Here is a 21,453-nt window from a genome sequence, read left to right on the forward strand (position 1 = left end):
TATAGGTACTAGGTGAAATGAAGTTGGAAGAAGATAAGCAAAAGTATTAAATGTAATCACTTCTGTCCAGGGAAAGTTCAGTTTGCTGTATGAGTCAAATCAATTAGCAAATACTTACTGAGGTCCTGCCAACTACCAGGGAAACTTGTCAGTTGCTGAGAATATGAAACTTAAAGATTTGGGTCCCGGCCTCATGGAGTCACCTCAGACCAATTCTAATTCAGTTTTCCTATATTAACTGCCTTCCTCGCTCCTCCCTTCCTTTTCCTTTCATGGATATTAATCCAAGGAGCTTTATTTCCAAAAACTTGGAAAAAAACTGAACCAAGAGCAATTTTTATGGAGTGGTTTTGTGTGGTCATTAATTTTTCTCCCTGGAAAGGAAAATTTATAGAACCCATCTGTATTATGTGGGCTTAAAGGCTGGACACCAGCACACATTTGGGATAATTCTGGGTGAGGTGAATGAACTGCAAAATGTACCTAAAGCATAATTTTAAAGATTGCATGTTGTTCCCTGTCCAGCACATCTGTTCTCTTCATATATGTATGTGCACCAGCATAACTTTTAACCAACACTCATACTGAGGACAGTGGCTTTTTATAGGAAACCCACATGTGTTTGCCACAGGGTTGCTGCTCCGTCATGAACCTGAGTGAGTCTGTGATTTCCTTGTCGTCTTCAGAGCTTTTGAAAGGACTTGGTTGTCTCCTGTGCACTGTGCTGTGTCACCCACTCTCTTCTGTTCCTCAGACTTTCTGGGAGCTGCTCAAGGAAAGTGAATAGTTCATTGCTTTTCTCTGCCCTCATCTAATTTGAATTCCATAAACAGCCGGACAGACTTCCAAGTTTCCCTCCACAATCAGCTACCTAGTGGAGTAGTGGGAAGGGCAGGCTGTGATGGTGGAATCACCCCACTCCCCAGAGACCGCTCAGGAGGAGTCAGAGTCTAGGCAGGAAAGGAATTAAATGTTCTGTCGCCATTGTGCAGAGCTTTCTCCTATTGCATAGTATTTTTAGTGATGCATTTCTATGTATGTTTGAGAACGTGTCGTAAAAAAACATTACATTAAGGCAACGAAAATGTGGGGTGACTTGAATAAAGTCAACAAAACCAACCTAGGACACAAATTTCCTCAATAATCCATAATTGGACATTTCAATTATATTGAAATTGACTTAAATTTTATTCAAATTAAGAACCTTCTCTTTGTCTGGTCCTACTGTAGTTTTCTCGTGTCTCCTGGTTGCAGCGCACTTGATGTATGTCCAAAGAAGTCTGTAAGATAAGATTCTAAAACTTTGAATTGTTAAGGAATTCAGGGAAATTCATTTTCATTTTAAAATCCAAGTTAATAGGATTATAGAGCTGGAAAGAACCTTAGGAACTAGGTAATCCATTTTATTTTGTACATGCAGACAGCCAAGATCTTGAGAAACTAAAAGCATTTTGTTGATGAACACCTGGTCCTCATCTTCAGTATCTAAGGTCATTTTTCTATGATTCTTATTCAAGAAGAAATCCAACTAATTGGAAATAAAGTATAGTTTGGAAAAGTGTTTTATCTTGCTCCTTATTACAGAACTGTGTGTGTGTGTGTGTGTGTGTGTGTGTGTGTGTGTGTGTGTGTGTGTATGCGCACACATGCACGTGTGTTCTTTTTCTGCAGTCTGAGCCAGGCTCCAACCCGAGGCCCAGAGTCAGTGAGAGCGGGAGAGTACCTTGACCCCCACTTGGCAGATGAGAAATAACAGAGGCCCAGAAAGGGTGCCGTGTGGCTAACCCCATTTCACAACTCTGCTCTTCAGATGCCCTTTGCAGTCCTTTTTCTGGGACATCAGGCTTCTTCCAAATAGTGTCACTCCTGTTAATTACGAAGTATACATATAGTCAATAAGAGCAAATTTACTTAAATGTACTCATTAGAAAATAATCTGTAATATAGTAAAGTTATCGCGCAGTCTTTAGGACTACGGTGGAGGCATTTTTTGCATTCCCTTCTGTTGCCTTCAGAAATTTTGCATTCCCTTCTGTTGCCTTCATTTAATGTCTCTGTTTTTGTTTTTTGTTTTTCCCCAAACCCTAGCATATAAATAACGACCATATTCATGGAGAGAAGAAGGAATTTGTGTGCCGGTGGCTGGATTGCTCAAGAGAGCAGAAACCCTTCAAAGCCCAGTATATGTTGGTGGTGCACATGAGAAGACACACAGGAGAAAAGCCTCACAAATGCACTGTGAGTACACGGTGGCATGGGCTCTCACTCAGGGGGTCTCCTTGCACCTGTGGGTCCAGGTGCGCCCCAGGGTCCTCTGTCATGCTCCTAAGGTTGTGCATGAGGATGTCAGCTCAGCAGTGGCCCAGCTGGGTGGCAGCCTGTCTGTGATAAATGCTGGGGTTTGTGAGAGGGGCTTCTGAAATGGAAGGGAAGTAATAAATGGAGAAAGAACACTGGCAGCTGAGCTTTGGAGGTGATGGAAGGGTTCTAGACCTGCACTGTCTGACATGGCAGCCACAAGCCTTAGGCACCTCTTGAGCACTTTTGAGACATGGCTGGAGCAACCAGGGAACCGATTTTTTACCATTTTATTAAGTTTTAAAAATGTAAATATAAATAGTCCCTTGTGGCTGGCAGCTGCCATGTTGGACAGCACAGCTCTGCAGAGTGGCAAGTGGGCAGCCAGCGGCTGGGGCATTTTGGCTGGGACTGCACCAGGACAGGAATGAGCACACAGCCACCACGCCTGCCCCAGTGCTCTGTCCTTCATGTCAGAGGACTCGGAGGGCAAAGGCAGGTGCCAGCTCCGACCTGAAAAGCTTGTGTTGGCTTTTTAAAATTATAACTATATGGCTTTAGGCTTTTTCCTTGGCCTTCTAGTCTGTCCCCATGGCCCAGTATAGACTACTCACAAGCAGGCTGGGACTCCTACAAGGTTAAGCCTTCTTTCACTGAGATGCTCACCAGGCACACAGGGCACTGCTCAGCCGTGGTATTTTACATCTTAAAGGCCCTTTACAAGCATGATCAAATTCCAGGCCTTTGTGTGGACACAAAGCCATATTAATGAACTTTGTGCTGAATCTGAAATCAGTGGGAATTCCAGGAGATCAATGAGCAGATAATGAAACCCATTGTCCCCATCAAGTGGTCTCTTAAGAAAAAACCTCCAGGACTTTAACTAGCACTGAAAATGCTTTCTCTCAGGCTTCACAGAGCCCCATCCGAATCCCAATAAATGCAGCGGTTAGTGAACTTTTGTTTCTTGGTTTTGAAAAGCTGCTGACCCTCAAAAACGTCAGTCTTCCATCAACTGTGAGGGAGTGTTCAGCATAAGCTGTATTGTGTGGTGTAATCCAGATTTACCTGTTGTCTTCAGTTTGAAGGTTGCACAAAGGCCTACTCGAGACTAGAAAACTTGAAAACACACTTGAGATCTCACACTGGAGAGAAACCGTATGTCTGTGAGCACGAAGGTTGCAACAAGGCTTTCTCAAATGCCTCCGACCGCGCCAAACACCAAAACAGAACACATTCCAATGAGGTAAGTCTTCCCCACGAGACACTCAGGGCCCAGAGCTTGTGGGTGGAAGCAGTGAAACTTCAAGGGGTCTGTACCTGGAGAGGCGAGCCTGTTCCTTTCTCTTTCCTCTTGATCATTCCTAGCACGTGAGCCCTGAAGGCTTGGGCCTCAGAGGTTGGGCTGAAAACAGTCTGTTTTGGACAGTAATGCAGATGAAGAGGGAATTTATTCAGACCCCTGGTAAACAGGTTACACTTTGTTCAGAACTGCCACCTACTGGTCAAACAGTGGGAGCATTTAACTTGGAAGGCCATCCACCTCCTGAGCCAGGAATGGCATGAATCCATGCAAGGATGACCCTGTGAGCATGAAGGGTAGATTCAGAAGCGACATGTTGACAGCTAACAGCTTACCACTAAAACACCCACTTTGTTTGCTTTCTCCAGGTGGTGTCTGCAAATGTGTTATATCAAAACAGGACTTTTAGACAGCAACCAGCCTTGCCTAAATACAATTTCCAGACATTCTAAATTCAAATTGATCTTGGAAGCTATTCTCAGAAACCCAGAATGGTTTCTAGTCAATTATTTAAGATAACATATCACACGAAGCTTGACTGGATATTTAGGTAGTTATCCCCTCAAAATTTTAGAGAAGCAGAAGAATGAAAATGATTTCAAATTCATTTTGCACATATTTTAATGCATGTCTGTGTATAGACCTCTAACTTCTCCTTGAAGATCTAGCTCAAACTCTGGCTCATCTGTGAAGTCTTCTCTTGAATGAATGCAGAGGTTAACAAAAAGGCTCCCATAGATTGGGTAGAAATAGGAGAGCTAACTAGAATTTGTTGACATGAAACATTGGTCTGCCCCACAAAGTATGTCATCAGTCCGCCTGAAATGTGTGAGAGAAGCAGCATTTTGACCTTGGCATCACTGTCATCTGACCTTACAATGTACCGTCTGGTCCATTCATGATCTTCCAAATGGAGAGTTGGGAGAGAGAATCTGGTTGAAAACAAAGTGTGCCAATCATCTCACTGGCCGTTGGCTTGAAGATGGCGAGGATGGTCCTTGCTGAGTTTCCTTTTAGCTGACCTGGTAGAGTAAACACATCTCCAGTGGGATCAGGCACACTCTAACAAGCACACTCACACGTGAACCCTCATGCAGGTTCACGTCCTCAGTCACTTCAAAAAGGTCATGGTGGAATAAGGAAATGAGTCATTTAGAATCTTATTATTGATCAACTCTTTGAAGATATTTTAGGAGAGATACCACATCTCCATATTTTTATGTCAAAAATATTTTACCATATGCAGTAGTTACATTGTAATCTACTATACTCATTTTGTGCAGAGTTTTAGGGAGTCCAGAATAGGCAAACCCACAGAGACAGAAAGTAGATTAGTGGTTGCCAGAGGCTGGGAGGCGGGTAGGGGTGACTACTAATAGGTACAGGGTTTCTTTTCAGGATGATGAAAATATGGAATTTGATAGTGGTGACGTTTGCACAACATTGTGAATCTACTAAATGCCTGAATTATGCAACCTGAAAGGGTTATTTTTATGGTGTGTGAATTATCTCTCAATTTAAAATGTCTTAGGGGATTCAATTAACTTAACTTAGAGTTTAATTATTGTATTTAACTACATTTAATATATTTAAGTATAATTTGTACTAGAAATTTAGAGCATATTTATTCCTATAGGTTTTAGGGCAAGGTTCTGTCCTGTTATTGTGGAGAATTTTGGATAGTGGGTATATCAGGATTAGCAATGCACACATACAAACATACTTACTGAGCCTTTTATTTTTTTGTTGACTTAAAATATATGTACATGTCTGTTTGCTGTAATTAGGTGTGTTATAGTGAGCCTGTATTCTTCTGTGAGGTAAAAAGTGCCATGGTGTATGAGAGTTTAATGAGATTAAAAGGTATCTTGGTCTATATCTTTCACCAAGGTTGAGCAAGTTTTAAAAACAATTTAATTTTTTTCCAATTACAGTTGACATACACAATTATATTAGTTTCAGGTGTACAACATAGTGATTGGATATTATGAAGTGGTTTCCCTGATAAGTCTGGGACCCCAAGGTTCTACACCAAGGTTCAGCAGTTTACCTAAAATAAATTATTAACATTGACCATAAACACACACATAAAATTTTATTCACAAACACGTAAATAATTTTTCTCTATTCTTTATACAGGCTTGTCCTTGCATATGAATGATGGACAATTTCAAATACACCAAAATTAAGTTTGTCCAGGAAATCCAGTTTTGTATAATCTAACAATCCTAAATAAATCCAGATGTCTTCTCTCATTTATTTGCTTTCTTATTTGTGCCTTCGTTGATTTTCTAAATAAATATTGATAGCTAATGTGCCAAGCACTTTGCTGTCGTAGGTACAGCAAGGAACACAGTTGACTAGAACAGGAAGGGGAATAATTCCCATGCCCAGTTCACACTCCCACCCGCCTCCCGCCCACTGGGGCCATAGCAGTGACCTCTGACAGGACTCCCTCCTCCAGACCGCACAGCTTATGTTCCACCAAAGCCCCACTATGCAAGTTTCCTTGACGCTTACTCAGTTGTATGTCCCTCTCCAGAAAGCTCCAATGGCTCCCTCTTTCCTGTAGGAAATGTTGAGGCTTCTTAGGTTTGTACTTGCTCTTACCCGCTCAAGCCTGCAGTCTTGACCCCTCACCATTGTGACTGTAAATGGAACCTACCAGAGAGAGCCTGTGCTTGAACAAGTGGACCCACCTCTGGACCTCTGCCCAGGACTCTTCTTGTTCACATCCTCTTGCCCTTGGTTTTATCCCTCAGAATCTTGTTCTTCTTTCAAAACCTAAATACAGTGCCTCCTCCTAAGACAAGTGTATTGAGAACTCACCATGTGCACCACACGGTGGTGAGCAGTCCGCTTGCATTACCTTCTTTAAACCTGTCCCTGGCCCAGAGAGCTGGGCCTGATACCCGGATAAGGAAACGTAACGCCTCCCACAATCATCCCACCTAAGAAATGATTCATTTCTGTCCATATCCTTCTATCACGTTCATATTTTGTATTGTAGATAATTACATGCTGTCTTATTTTTTCTTACCGTATTTTATAATCCTTGAGATTAAATCCTGTTGTATACAACTTTGTGTTCAAAGAGTCTTACATATAGTAAGTATCATTAAGTGTGCGTTGAGAAACTTATTTGGGTAAATTCTGCAAAATCGAACACAAAAAGTATCCATTGCTTTTACAAAGCACCGTTTAGTGCAGTGAGTAAAAAGGGTAACAACCATGCCAAAAGTGCAACATCCAGGACAGGAAACGTGGGTAACTCAGCTTAGAAAGACTGACAGCATTTACCTCTGCCTACAGTTATGTTTTGTTTCAGTCGCGGATCACAAGAGAATTTGGGGGCCAAGCTACATACCTGAGTTAATGTGTTTTGTTGTAAAGCGTAAGTTTGCTGAACCTGTGTTCTAAATGGAGTTTGCAGGTAGATAATGTGTACGTCCCCACGCAGGGCCTCCTGGGTGTATGTGCTTTTGTGTGTGCTGTGGTTCCTGGAAATGCAAGAGCTGACGAACATTTGCAGACTCGTTCCACTTCTAGCTGTGTCCTCATTTCCAGGCAAAGCCATAGCATCCACATGCGTATATTTATGGGAAGAGTAGCTCCTGAAACATGGAACACTGGCCTGGCATTGTGTCCCTACCCGCAGCCTGCCGCTTGCTCCCCTGTCTGCCTGCTGCTCGAGCAGCCTGGGCCAGCAATGCAGTAAGGAGGGATTCGGCGGGTGCCACGCCACTGTAAGCTAACAGCACTCATCGTCAGAGCCACTCTTCTGTCCCTGATGCTCAGAATTTGATGTGCTCATTTCATTTATATGTGTAATATGTATGCTGCAAGTCACAGGAGCTCCTGAATAGTAGTAATGCATAGTTAATGGGAATCAGTTCTACCCAAAAGAATCTCAGATTTGGAGGCAAAGTCTCTTGGGATAATTTTCAGGGTCTTTGCTTCGCTACATTAGGACCTTTCATCATTTTAGATGGCACTTAGTCTGTTCTTGGGCTTTTAGTGAAAAAGCATATTTTAGACACATACGCTCTATACGATAGGGCATCTTTTTTAATATAATGGGTTATATTAATCATGTTTTTTATGACTATTGCTTACCTAATAGCTCATCTTCTAGTATACATAGATATAAGTATATACTCATAGAAGCATCCATGAATATATTACATTTCAAGCCAACAAAATCGCAATTCTGATGTTGGTCATGAATACAATACCAGCAGTTCTGTAATTTGCGTAAATATTTGGCTATAAGCACCCATATAATTTTTTATGACTGTATCTGTAGGCTTGATCACTGGCCCACATAGAAAATGAAATTAACATGAAATACTTGATAGAACTTTGTACTCAGGAGCAAGACCTAGACCAGGAATCCTTGTCTCCAGGACACCATCCGTTAGCCCTTTTCAGTGTACAACTGAACTTTCATGGAATGGCTAACGGGGCTTTACTACTTTGAAGATCAGAAAAGTTCTGGTGATTCTGAGCCCTGACCATCCCCACACAGTTGTAATACTACCCTAAGGACCATATTTTAGTGATAATCTAACACAGGAGAGTCTGTAGGCATTTTTTATTATTATTATGCCTGTGTATAGAGAGCACATTTTCAGAGGGGGTAGAGTGATATTAGATCTGAGAAGTAGGTCATCCATAAGAAATTTCTTCACACAAGCTCTCTCGAAAGGTATATAGCATTCTTCCAATTAAATGATAGGTACATTTTAAGCCTTCTGTCATCATCATCATCACCATCATTATCATCATCAACTATCTATTCAGCACCTACTGTGACACCACAATACTTTTTCCTACTCACAGGATAAATGTTTCCAAGATTACGTATGTAATTTACACACTCTGAGCTCTCCCTGAGCTCTCTCTGAAACAATAACCTCTGAAAGCTGGGTTCTATGGACTCTGAACAATGCTCAAAAGGCCTTTATTAAACTTTGTGCCATTTAGAGGTATTTGATCACCTCAAAGCTTTGTGAAAGTGCTTTGAGAGAATTAAAAATATAATGAGCAACCACAAAGACTGTTGGGCTGGGGTATAATCACTTTAATAACAATCTGTTATTTTGTTCTCGTGGCATCTGGCAGAAACCATATGTGTGCAAAATCCCAGGCTGCACCAAGCGCTATACAGACCCAAGCTCCCTCCGGAAACACGTGAAGACAGTGCATGGCCCAGAGGCTCATGTCACCAAGAAGCAACGTGGGGACATTCATCCTCGTCCCCCCCCACCACGAGATTCCAGCAGCCATTCACAGTCCAGGTCACCCGGCCGGCAGACTCAGGGAGCCCTTGGTGAGCAGAAGGACCTCAGCAACACTACCTCAAAGCGGGAGGAATGCCTCCAAGTGAAAACGGTCAAGGCGGAGAAGCCCATGGTATGTCATTCGCTTTTCTTTTGATTTTCCCAGAGCAACCCTAGGTCACGTAAAAGAGCCAGGCAGGGCATTGAGAGGGACTAGAGTGTCCTCATCATCACTGTATCGGGCTCTCTGATGTAAGGCGGTCAGGACCTCAGTGACCTGGATCACTTACTCAGACTGGCTCTGTATAGGATGACTCAGCTCAAAAAAATTGCAAGGCTTCCTCACTGGTTTTTAAAATTGATCTGCAGCCATACCACCTGTGGCAGGTAGAGAGCGACACAGCTGTCTACATTTTCAGCAGGCCTGCAATGCATAAAATCATTCATTCAGCCTTTCTGTAAACAGGTTTTCTGTCTCCTTTGCCCTGGTGACCCCAAGATAAATAAGCCATAGTCCCTGTTTTTTAGCAGTTTATAATCCAGTGGGATATGCAGACCACAATACAAATACAACTCAGTGTGATGGAGCTTTAACATAAGTCTGTGTAAGAGCACTCAAGAGAGACGCTACCCAGTGCACTCAAAGACACAACCAGGGAGGCAGGGGCAGAGGTGGCCACTGACTTCAGCACTCAGAAAGCGGGAGGAGCAGGCATCACCCCACTGTGGGGCCCCGGGGTCTGCAGTAATAAAAAGGTGTGAGGGTATAAAGAGTGATGTTTGGCTGGTGATGGGGAATGGCTCGGCACAGCTGATTTTTTAGAAAAGACAACTCTAGTGCCAGTCTACAGATTGGCTTGATAGACTGGAGACCTTTTCTGCAGTGGTGCCTGAAAGAGGTGGAGAGCAAGGAAGGGACTGAAAGATGCCATCAGCAAAGGTCTTTATAGTTCAGTGACGAGTAGAACATAACGGATTATGCTACTGTTGCAGCTTCTTTCAAACTTCACTTGGTGATTTTGTTTTATGTATGTGCCATAATATAACATGTAAGATTTTCTAAAAGACAACCAGAAAAATGAAAAAAACAATAGCTATCAGAAGAGATTCAGTACATTTACATTTGGCCGTATGTACTCGTATAATGGAGGCAACTCTGCAAATGTATGGGGTTCTGGTGTGTCACTCTCTGGAGGTGGAAGAACAATACCAGGTAGTAGTCTCATGCTTTGACTTCCAGACATATGGAAATGATCAGGCAGGTAGATTTATACTCAGTTTAAGGAAGCTTTTCTTAAAATTAGAAAAGTCCAGCAATTGGACGGACACCTATAACTTCCTGGGCAGCAGGATGTATGGATGGGAAATAATGTACAAGTATTCCAGAGCTCATGGAGTAGAATTCAATGAATTATTGCATTTTAATGACTTAGTAAGTTCTTTGAACTCCTGAGTCTTAGTGACATTAAGTCTAGCCAAAAATAATGCAAATAAACTATTTAAATTTATCGTTACTTCCCAGTGGGTAGCTATACTTCACTTATAAAAAGCACTTTAGTAAAAAGTTTATATGTGTATCATGACTGATCACTATACTTTAAATCAATCATAAACTGTGCTTTATATATTTTTTCTTGAGAGTACATACCAACTTCCTAAAATAAGTCTGCCCATGTAATAATTGTGCAGAACATTCAACAGTTAATCCTCAAGTGTTTAATGAAATAAGGAATGTGACTTTATGGTCTCCTAGATTATGTCATCGAAAGACAACAATTTATGTTGTTAGGACATCCTAAGAACCCGGAGTCTCTTGTACCTTTAATGTATATCTCTAGCTCAAGAAAACTTGTCATCTCCTCTCCATTATTTAAAAAGAAAATTGTTAGAAATACAAATTTATGGCAGTTTGGTTCAGTGACATCTGAAATGTCACAAGATGTATGTTTTATAAAGTAATCAAATCATAGAAACATAGGGCTGGAAGAGATAGAGGGGCTGAGACTAGGCCCCATGTTTTACAAACTGGAGCTCAGTGACGTGAATGAAGTAATCAGATTTCCACAGGAGACTGTTATATATGTGTATGGACACACATGTATGAATATAAGTAGCTATCTTCAGACACTTACTAATGCACATGAAATTTACATTTCTAATATTCTTTGTGTAAAATCTTGTCTTTGATTTGATCATCATGTTAAAAATTAAATTCTTTCTTCTTTTTTCTTACTAATCCAACGTCCCTTCTCTGTAATGGTCCTAAATGTCTTGTTCTCACTTCCTAAGGACAGTGGGTAATAAGGTGAGGGAATTTTGGCTTCTCTGCTTTTTTTGTTTTGTTTTCATTTTAACATTTAACTTATATTCATTTCATTTTTCTTTAGTTTTTGTGCTTTGTGATATCTTTGGTAATGAACATTACTTAGATATGTTTCAAACATAGAAACACTTTACTTTGAACATTCAGCATGTGGAAATGTGGAGTTAGATGGTAAAATTCATTGTTCTATTTGTCTAGGTTTTTGTAACAAATCACACTGGAGCCGACCAAGCAGATGTTCTCAAAGACTGCTTAATTATCGTTTTGACTAGTGTAAGTCCAGACCAAACATGCACCACCTTCTTTGCGGAAGATCTGGATATATTTTTTGTTAGCAATTTAATCTATATTTAAATGTATGGGCTCTTTTAAGCTCTTATCTAATTGTAAGAGCATTCCTGCCTTATTCCGTGCCCTGTGGAAGCATGTGTCTGCATGGGCATGTGTCCATACACACAGATTCACATACGCACACACTCTGACTTGACAATGCAGAATAAAGGACATCAAAAGCCCGGGAAGGAGCAGGTGGTCTGGCATGCCAAGACGCTGCTGAAGCAAATACTCAAGCAAGGGTTCCAGAACTCATGATCAGACTTGTGTGCTGTACTTTACTCTGTTTGGTTGCCCAGGACAGACTTAATATATCAGTGGCACTCACATGATGAGTGTTCATTTGCTCCGGTGTATGTACTATGGCTGCAGAGAAAGTGTAACGAGTTCCACAGAGAGCACCTGTGTCCCAACCCCTCCTGACAGCGCTGTGTTCCACCTGAGACGACAGTGTCTGTACTTGAGTTCGTGTGGCTCTCTCTCCCTGGAGAATGTGCTCTGAGGCTGCTGGAGGCTCCAGGGTTTAGAGTAACACTGGAGGAGGAGCTGCAGAGGGGTGGGCCATGTCGGGGCTGGTCTCACTGTTGACTTTGTGACTTCGGGCAGTCACGCAGCTTCTCTGAACATCACTTTTCTTATCTGGACGAGAAAGGGTAGGCTTTTTACCAATCACCAGTGGAATTTTACATAGACCAGTTCTAGGTTGAACAGACTTCTCAGTGTAGGCCGTTTTACATAGTGCTCCCCAGACGTGGGGACAGGGAGATTTCCACTCCCCATTTGTAGGAGCTGCTGGAGGGGTCCTTTCCCTGACTGAGAACCGGTGGATTAAGTTCCCATTGAGTTGCAGAATGTCTTACACAGTCCACTTGGTTGGGGTTAGGGCAATATCACCCGGTTGTCCTAGTGAAATGTGAGGAGCACACCAGGGGAACGGCAGATCCTTCCCCAGACTTGGGGTGGCTGTGACTTGCAGCCTTTCTTCCCCTCTGGGTGCAGCAGAAGCTAAGTGATTGGAGTTTTACCTCTTACAACTGTCTTTACCCGCACCCTGCTTGGGTTTCCACAAAGTGGGAAAATGTAGAAGGAAGGGGAGAAGTTACAAGGAGCTTGGGGAGCCAGCCCTGAACAACTTGGAGGGGCTCTTGTTGGAGGGGAGGTAGTGTGTGCTTGTGGAGTGTGTCTGCCGTGTGTACTTCAGCTCAGCAGAGTGAGCTTGAGGACGGAAGCCACCTAGGATGATAATGACTGCTGATGCTCTCTGAGCCACTCCAGGTTTTTTTTATACTTAGATACTCTCAGGGCTTCATGCTTAATTACCACAACAATCTCTAAGATAAGTAAATGGTCCTCATTTTATATACCAGGGGTGGCAAAAAATGTACACAAGTGGATACTTTGGTCAACAATGCTCAACCAGTAATTTTCCGTAGTCAGAAGTGTCTAGACGCTGATGGTAACCACTCTGAGCACCTCTTGTAATTACAGAAGTCAAATGTGACTTGTAGTCGTCTTTCGGTATCAGTATATATTGAGTATTACAATTTTCATACAGTTTTCCTTTCTTAAAATTTGTGTACATTTTTTGGCACCCTCTGTGTAAGGAAACCGAGGTTTAGAGTGGCTAAGTAATTTGCCCAAAGAATAAAGTCGTGGGTGTGAGATTGGAAGCAATCTTCCTCAAAGAATGTGGTGCGCCTGTGATCTGGATTTATACTACTCAAAACGATAATTAAATCGTCCTCGAGAACATCTGGGATGTGGGATGTGGAGGTGTGTTTGCAGAGTTGGCGTTTTGGACAGGGTTCCATGGCTAATGTCATGGCAGTCATACCACCTCTAGCACCCTCTACTGTCCATTTCCCCCCACAACACATCCACCCGGTGGGTCATCAGTCATTGTGGTCCAGGGAGGCTACCTCCATTTGCCAGAACATAGTTCTTCCTATTCAACCCAGTGTCTTGCAGGTCTTAATCTGCACCATCTCTCATTATTGACTCCCTTTCCTTTTTCCTTCCCAGTAACACTTCTTGCCTTTCCTCTTGCCCCCAACAGACATCTCAGCCAAGCCCTGGTGGTCAGTCTTCATGCAGCAGCCAACAGTCCCCCATCAGCAACTATTCCAACAGTGGGCTCGAGCTTCCTCTGACCGATGGAGGGGGTGTGGGAGACCTCAGTGCCATCGACGAAACCCCAATCATGGACTCGACCATTTCCACTGCAACCACAGCCCTCGCTCTACAAGCCAGGAGAAACCCAGCAGGGACCAAATGGATGGAGCACGTGAAACTAGAAAGGCTCAAACAAGTAAATGGGATGCTTCCGCGACTGAACCCCATCCTACCCCCTAAAGCCCCTGCGGTCTCTCCTCTCATAGGAAATGGTGAGTTTTGCATCTGCTCAGGGTTTTCTGTTCTTTGAAATGCAGCCAGAGACCCCTGAGAGGAACCTGGCATTTGGCTTTGTTTGCTGATTTTTCCACCAGTCATAAAATTATGCTATAGCCACACACATTACTGTTGCCTTTCTGGAGAGTCCATAGCTTAAAAGCAGGTAGTGACATTATAATACTGAAACAAAAAGTAAGACTCACATTCTGCTGGTGAAATCCTAACTATTCGACCGGATGAGAAGATCCCAGCAGCAGAGGCGTCTGTGCTCAGCACCTGTCTCATTTCCACATCTAAAAGCAGGAGGTTAGCAGCAACCTTACTGATGTCCTTCCAGTTGAGGAAAAGGCAAATAACCGTTTGCATTGTCAGCCCAAGGTAGTTTTGCTTCTGAGACCACACTGAGTGCCTGGAGCACATCCCAAGGGTGACCCTTCCCACCCCAACACTCAGGCGTGTTACACCTTTGTAGGATGTCACAGAGGCCCTGAGTGTGGACGTGAAGTCCTGGAGCCTTTGGCCTGTGACGTGCCTGTAACTTTAGCAGTGTGCATACGTCCTGGGCTCGTCACTCTGCACTTGTGCCAGGACTGTGAGGAGCTTAACCCATCCAAGAAGTCCTTACTGTCCTGTTTAAGCTAGGGGTCCCAGAACTTTGTCCTTGAGCTTGTGAGCCTGTGGCCCCAGCCACACCCACTCGGTGACTATGGCCTGTGGCCCTTTCGTGCTGTCCGAGGTGGGTAGCTGTGACAGAGACTGTCTGGCCTGGGGAACTGAGAATAGTTGCACCCTGGCCCTTCACTGTTTGCAGAGACCTGTTTTAAGTTCTCCTGAAATGACTTCATCTCTGCCACCCTTTCCGCAGGCACCCAGCCCAGTAACAGCTGTAATTTGGGCGGGCCCATGACCCTTCTCCCGAACAGAAGCGACCTTTCCGGGGTGGACGTCACCGTGCTGAACATGCTCAACAGGAGGGACAGCAGCGCCAGCACCATCAGCTCCGCCTACCTGAGCAGCCGGCGCTCCTCGGGCATCTCCCCCTGCTTCTCCAGCCGGAGGTCCAGCGAGGCGTCCCAGGCCGAGGGCCGGCCCCAGAACGTGAGTGTGGCCGACTCCTATGACCCCATCTCCACAGACGCCTCGCGCAGGTCCAGTGAGGCCAGCCAGTGCGACGGCCTGCCCAGCCTGCTCAGCCTCACGCCGGCCCAGCAGTACCGCCTGAAAGCCAAGTACGCTGCGGCCACGGGCGGGCCGCCGCCCACGCCACTGCCCAACATGGAGAGGATGAGCCTGAAGACCAGGATGGCCCTGCTCGGGGACGGCAGGGAGTCCGCGGGGGCCCTGCCCCCGGTCCACCCTCCCCGGAGATGTAGCGATGGGGGTGCCCACAGTTATGGCCGGCGACCTCTGCTGCCCCAGGACACGCTGGGCCACAGTGTGAGAAGAGCCAGTGACCCGGTGAGGACAGTGTCAGAGAGCCTCTCTCTGCCCAGGGTGCAGCGTTTCAACAGCCTAAACAGCTTTAACCCTCCGGTTTTGCCTCCATCCCTGGAAAAGCGTAACTTAGTGCTTCAGAATTACACACGGCCTGAGGGTGGCCAGTCCCGCCACTTCCACTCGTCTCCTTGCCCTCCAAGCATTACTGAGAACGTCACCCTGGAGTCCCTGACCATGGACACTGAGGTGAACCTGAACGATGAGGATTTCTTGCCTGATGACGTGGTGCAGTATTTAAATTCCCAGAACCAAGCCGGGTATGAACAGCACTTCCAGAGCGCCATCTCTGACGACAGCAAAATGTCCCATGGGCCCAACCTGGGGAGCGATTTTGACCCACGGGGGCTACCGGACAGCCACACCAGCCAGCAGTACCGCGCGCTGGAGCAGCCCTGCCCTGAAGCCAGCAAAGCTGACCTGCCCATTCAGTGGAACGAGGTCAGCTCCGGCAGTGCCGACCTGTCCTCCTCTAGGCTGAAGTGTGGCCAGCGGTCCACGGCACAGCCGGCTCGAGCTTTCGGGTTATACGGCAATGTGGGTGTCCACCCACAGAATCCCTTAAGGAACGGGCCTGGCCCAGCAGGGCCAGGGGGCTATCCGACCCTCGGGGAGCATGGGAGTGCCTACAGCAGCCCAGAGCACTTGCTAAGCCACAGCGGCGGGACCGGCACCACCGGAAATGCCTTCCACGAACAGCCCTATAAGGTTCAACAGTATGGGAACTGCCTCAACAGGCAGCCCGGGGCCCCTGGCCTGCTGGACAGCGCCTGCGGTGCTGGAATTCAAGCGGCAAAGCTGAGAAGCACCACAATGCAAGGCAATGGGAGCCAGCTGGATTTTGGCCTGCCAGTGGTGCCCAGTGAGTCAGCTGGCAGCACAGTGACTGGCATGCCAACTCGAGAGCCGGTGGGACAGGGGTACTTGGCTCATCAGCTATTAGGTGAAAGCATGCACCACCAGGGGGCAGGCCGCCCCGGACAGCAGGTGCTGGGGCAGGTTAGTGCTACCTCACATATCCACATCTATCAAGGGCCAGAGAGCAGCCTGCCAGGGCCTCCCAGCACTGGCGGCCAGCTATCAAGCTTGGCAGCTGTCAGAGGCTACCAGCCATGTGCCGGCTATGGAGGCAGCAGGCGCCAGGCAGTGCCGAGGGGCAGCCTCATTCTCCAGCCAGGACAGCACAGTGACACAAGTCAGACCTGCAGGGTGAATGGCATCAAGATGGAGATGCCAGGGCAGCCCCATCAGCTCTGTTCTAATGTTCAGAGTTACTCTGGTCAGTTCTATGACCAAACCGTTGGCTTCAGTCAGCAAGACATGAAAACTGGTTCGTTCTCCATTTCAGAAGCCAATTGCCTGCTGCAGGGGGCCAGCGCCGAAAATTCTGAGTTACTTTCCCCAGGTGCTAACCAGGTGACAAGCACAGTTGACAGCCTGGACAGCCATGATCTGGAAGGGGTGCAGATTGATTTTGACGCTATCATAGATGACGGGGACCACGCCAGCCTGATGTCAGGAGCCCTGAGCCCGAGTATCATTCAGAACCTTTCCCATAGCTCCTCCCGCCTCACAACGCCACAGACATCCCTCCAGTTGCCAGCACTGTCTGTGAGCACCACCAACATGGCCATTGGGGACATGAGTTCTTTGCTGACCTCCCTCGCGGAGGAAAGCAGATTCCTTGCAGTTATGCAATAGGCGCTAGGAAAAAGGACTGCCAACAAACATGAAACTTTAGGAGTTTAAAAGATTAAATTGATTCACTTTTTTGCTGGTTTTTTTGTTTTGTTTTTTTGTTGTTGTTTTTTTGTTTGTTTGTTTTTTGGGGTTTTTCTTTTGTTTTTTTCTTTAGTTCTGTATGTATTTAGCAATCTCATCTCATCTAACTGGGATGTGTTTCAAGTATATTCCTTTTATGGAAAAGGACTCTGAAAAACCCTAAAGTATTCTAGGGAGAAACTGTCTTCCATTTCAGTTTGAATCAGTATTGTTATACTCAAACCACCCACTTTTTTTAAAACTGTAAGCCTGCCCCCTTTTTAGTAAACCAGTGTAAATGTGTGATGTGCATGTTCTTCCTTCTTTTCAAAGAGAGGTCAAACTAAAGGATTTGACATGTTTCTTTATTACTCAAAGGAACTAGGAGTTGGTATGCCTTTGACCACAGGGTTTCATGTCCAGCTTTTGAAATTTTCCTTTACATATGCTCAGTGTTTTTTGTTTTGTTTTGTTTTTTAATTGCTATAGTGGGCACCAGAATCCAAATATGCACAGTGAGTTTTAAGAATATTTGTGGGTGCACTGCATCATAGATCACAGATTTCTGACATGCCCCCCAACCCTAATTCAGTTCAGGGCATGCCTTGGACAATTGCACACAAGTGGAAATCAGGGCTCTTGAAATGAGATAGTTTGCTCACAGGTTGGATCTATAATTCTTGTCCGTAGAGAGCTTTGTGGTATACGTGTGTACGGTCAGTTCTCAGTTACCCAGTTGGCCTCTTCTCCCTCTTTCTTCATGAATGTTCAGTGCTCCAGTGAGAGAGGGAAAGGGCAGCTGTTGACACTCAGACACATTGCTTCTTTCATCTGTTCTGGTTAGAAGTTAGGTAGATTATAGATTGAAAGCTATTGGACAGAATTAGTTTCGAGAATATTTGTGGGTTTGCTGTCTTGATGAGCTCGCGCCATCTCTTTACTGTTACCAGATAACTGAGAATTGGTGTTATGTAGCTGTAAGTATATAGGTGTTTGAAAAACCCCACCACCGGCTGTCATTAACATATTAATCCCACTATAGTCAAGGACTACTTCTGTTTTAAGCACCCTATTTTCAGGGATTTATAATACTTGGTTGTAACAGAAAATCTCACATACAATGAAAATTGGAATAAATTGCTTTAACCATTTTTGGTATTTGAGAGACTAGGGAGGATGTTTAGTAGCTGTTGGACGCCTTTTTTTTATACCCTATCTATTAAATGCTGCATCCATTTAAGAAATTAAATGTTCTATGCAGTTCTTAGTGTGGACTTAATCTGTCCTTTTGTTTTGGATTAAAACATTTAAAGATTAAAAAGTGCAGCTGCTTTCCATGTGCAGTGGATACACATAAAAGACATACTATGTGTGCACAGAGTACATAGATTATCCAGCATTTTACTTCTTAAAATATGTAAACTATTAAAAAATATACGCATTAGCACCTCAGACTACCTGCTGTATTCTTCCCGTTGATCCTGGAGTTGGATTTATCCAAAGTGATTTGTGGTTCAATTGTGTGGCTTTTTCCCTTTATTCCTGCCATTTAAATTAGTATTAGAAAGACAAAATCAGGTACAATAAAATATTAGATAATAGAAAGAATGTTAGGACCAGCCCATTTTTGTCATGGTTATGTTCTCTCAGTTGGTCCAAGAATCTCAGCACGGAGGTGAATTTCCTTTTGGAACTTTGTGGCTAAGACAGTTGGGTTTGTTTTCAACTGAATATTCCTGAGATCAGCAGAAGAATATTCCTGGATGCTGAGATTTTTCCTCCACATCCTGCCATTCTCCCACATGCAGCACCTTCTTTAAAATCAAAGGATGCATCTGTTATGGAATAGGACCCAGAAGCAAAAAACAGCTGCTGATCTGAGCTGAGTAGCTCAGATCAATGGGAAAAGCAAGGCTTTTTCTGTGTTCCTCAAACAGATCATAAAATCAGTGATCCAGTGGCTGCAAATCCTTTTCCAGGAACCGTCAAAATCCCCAGGTCCTGGTCTTAACTTTCATGCTGTTGTGGTTTGGCCCAATCCCTGTCCTCTGTCTGAGACCTTTTTCCGGTAGTATTCCTGGATGTCTGAGATGGGCACTGTTGTCATCTGGTGCCTCTTCTTTTTCCTTTGGTTTCCGATGGTTCTCTGGGTTGCCCCCTTTCTTTACTTTTTCTTTTTTAGACTTGTTTTCCTTGCTACTGCCTGTAGATTTGCAGGGGACACTCATACTTTAGCTGAATATGTGGCCTCTCTCACTATGGAAATCTCAGAAGGATGGCTCTGTTCTGACAGTCAGTGGTAGGAAGGTCTTTTGGGGCCATGTAGAAGTGTCCTGTCTGGACATGGATCTCTATGGACTTGGCGTCTCCTATGGCGGGATGCACCCCAGCCTCCAGCCTTCTCTCCAGCGACTCGCTAGGTCCCATCCTACTTTGTAATGCAGGCTCATACATGGTACTCCTGTTTAACAGTGGTGTTAAACGTGTTTTTGTCAAACCATTTTGTTTGATTTTCTAAAGAACTAATGAGACTGCCCCTGCTCCTTATACATTGGCTTGTCCTCTTGAGCCAGAGTTGTGATTCCTGCAATGTATGTGCCTTATTTTATGTTGACCGTGTTAATGCGAGGGACCATTAGTGTTGCCCAGTCAGAGCTCCAGGCTGTGCCCCAGCCGGCCGAGAGCACACGATTGTAGAGAGTCCAAGCTGTCTTGTAAGCTGGTTTCCCATATTTTGAACCAATAGGAGGATGTTCTCTTCTGACAATTTACTGTTGTGTATTCTGCAAACATGTAAGATAAAATACAAGTTCATTTTTTTCACCTTTTTTAGATTTTTAAAAATAAAATGTGTAATCCTTTTTTAAAAGAAAGACATGTAAATACATTTAAGTATTGTAGATGTAGTGTCCAGACGTGGCGGCCCGGCCTTCCTCGGGTCTGCCCGCAGCCCGTGCGGCCCCACATTGCCCACCTCTGACCGCCACAGATGGACTGACTTTTGCTTTCAGAACCACTTAGTCTTTTTGTAACAAAGAGAAAGAACGATGTTTCTTACAATGTCAATAAAAGACTCTTTGTACTGAAATTTAGTGGGTTGCTTATTTAATTCATAGGTGCCTGGAAAGAGTGCTTTCTTTAGAAAAATTCAGAGCCTATGTTTAGACCAGATCCCCCACATACAGGCCAAGTGGCCTTGTGCTGAGACCCAGACCCCTCGTCCCTAAGGTGGTGGGAAATGAGATGCTTATGCCCTGCTGGCGGGGTGACAGGTGTGCCTGTACATGCCGGTGGTAACTATAATTATTTTTGTCAATGTTACCACTTTGCCAAACTCTATGTGGAAGGACATGAATAACGTTTAACGTCTTGTCCCTCTTTTATATATTGTCCTCTTGTTTTAAAGGGCATAGTGTATAACATGTTCACAGAAAATCTGACATAGTGCAAGCCTACTTCTATGTGGCTTTTAATAACTGACTTCACATAGAAATGTAAGCGATTTCTCTCATTTCTCGTTTCTTATACTTTATTTCAGTAATATTCTCCAGAGCGCCATAAAAGGCACCAAAAGAGTCCCCTTCCTCTGTCTAAGAAGTAGCAGGTGTCCTTTGAGCCAGCAGGTGAGGGTGGTGGTTGTCAGTGTGTCAGGGCAAGGATGGATGGTACCCTTGTGCACACGCATGCGCTCACCCAGGTCCCAGGGAATTGCCTGTCCTGTGGGTGATGAAGGCCCCTCCCTGTCCTCTAGCAGGGGCTCTGCAGTCATAGAGATGCTTCATGCTTTTCTAATTCACAAGGGAGAGTTTCCTCCCATAGGCCCAGAATTCTTTGCTTTCATAACTAGATCCCTCACATAAGTTGTCCAAATGAATTCAGAAAAAGAAGTAGGAATTTATGCCCTAACCTTAGGTATCAACTGTCAGCTTACGAACATGCATGCCATGCGGCAAATCAAAATTAAATCAGAAAATAAGGCTGATTGAAAGGAACGGGGAATGGGGCTCATGACACATTCCTGTAAGTCCCCATAAGCCAGTGTGAGCAGGTACACAGGTACAGCTAATGGCTTTGCTTAAAAGATGTCTTCTGTGAAGGAAGCACTATCTGAGGTAAAATGGTAGAGCTGTAACCCATATGGTGTCTCCTAAGATTTAAGTAATTTGGAGAATTCAAAGATGTTATATATTACCCAAATATTAATCTAATAGGAGAATGCTACAATAGATTGGAAAATTAACCCAAAATTGTCTTATTCATCCTCTTTT

The 21,453-nt window shown here is 44.4% G+C and overlaps 1 protein-coding gene across 2 annotated transcripts in view; it reads left to right on the forward strand.

Moving 5' to 3' along the window:
- Window positions 1–20,273, forward strand: part of GLI3 (GLI family zinc finger 3) — a 278,784-nt gene extending 258,511 nt beyond the window's left edge. For both annotated transcript variants that reach the window (XM_019757536.2, XM_074340521.1), the window contains 5 exons: window positions 2,089–2,238; window positions 3,380–3,544; window positions 8,726–9,016; window positions 13,596–13,923; window positions 14,796–20,273. In XM_019757536.2, the coding sequence (XP_019613095.2) occupies window positions 2,089–2,238; window positions 3,380–3,544; window positions 8,726–9,016; window positions 13,596–13,923; window positions 14,796–17,125 (3,264 nt within the window). In that variant the 3' untranslated portion in view covers window positions 17,126–20,273. The remainder of the gene's footprint in view (window positions 1–2,088; window positions 2,239–3,379; window positions 3,545–8,725; window positions 9,017–13,595; window positions 13,924–14,795) is intronic.
- Window positions 20,274–21,453: the final 1,180 nt, after the last annotated feature.

This window comes from Rhinolophus sinicus, linkage group LG09 (assembly GCF_036562045.2).
Source record: "Rhinolophus sinicus isolate RSC01 linkage group LG09, ASM3656204v1, whole genome shotgun sequence".
Taxonomy (NCBI): domain Eukaryota; kingdom Metazoa; phylum Chordata; class Mammalia; order Chiroptera; family Rhinolophidae; genus Rhinolophus; species Rhinolophus sinicus.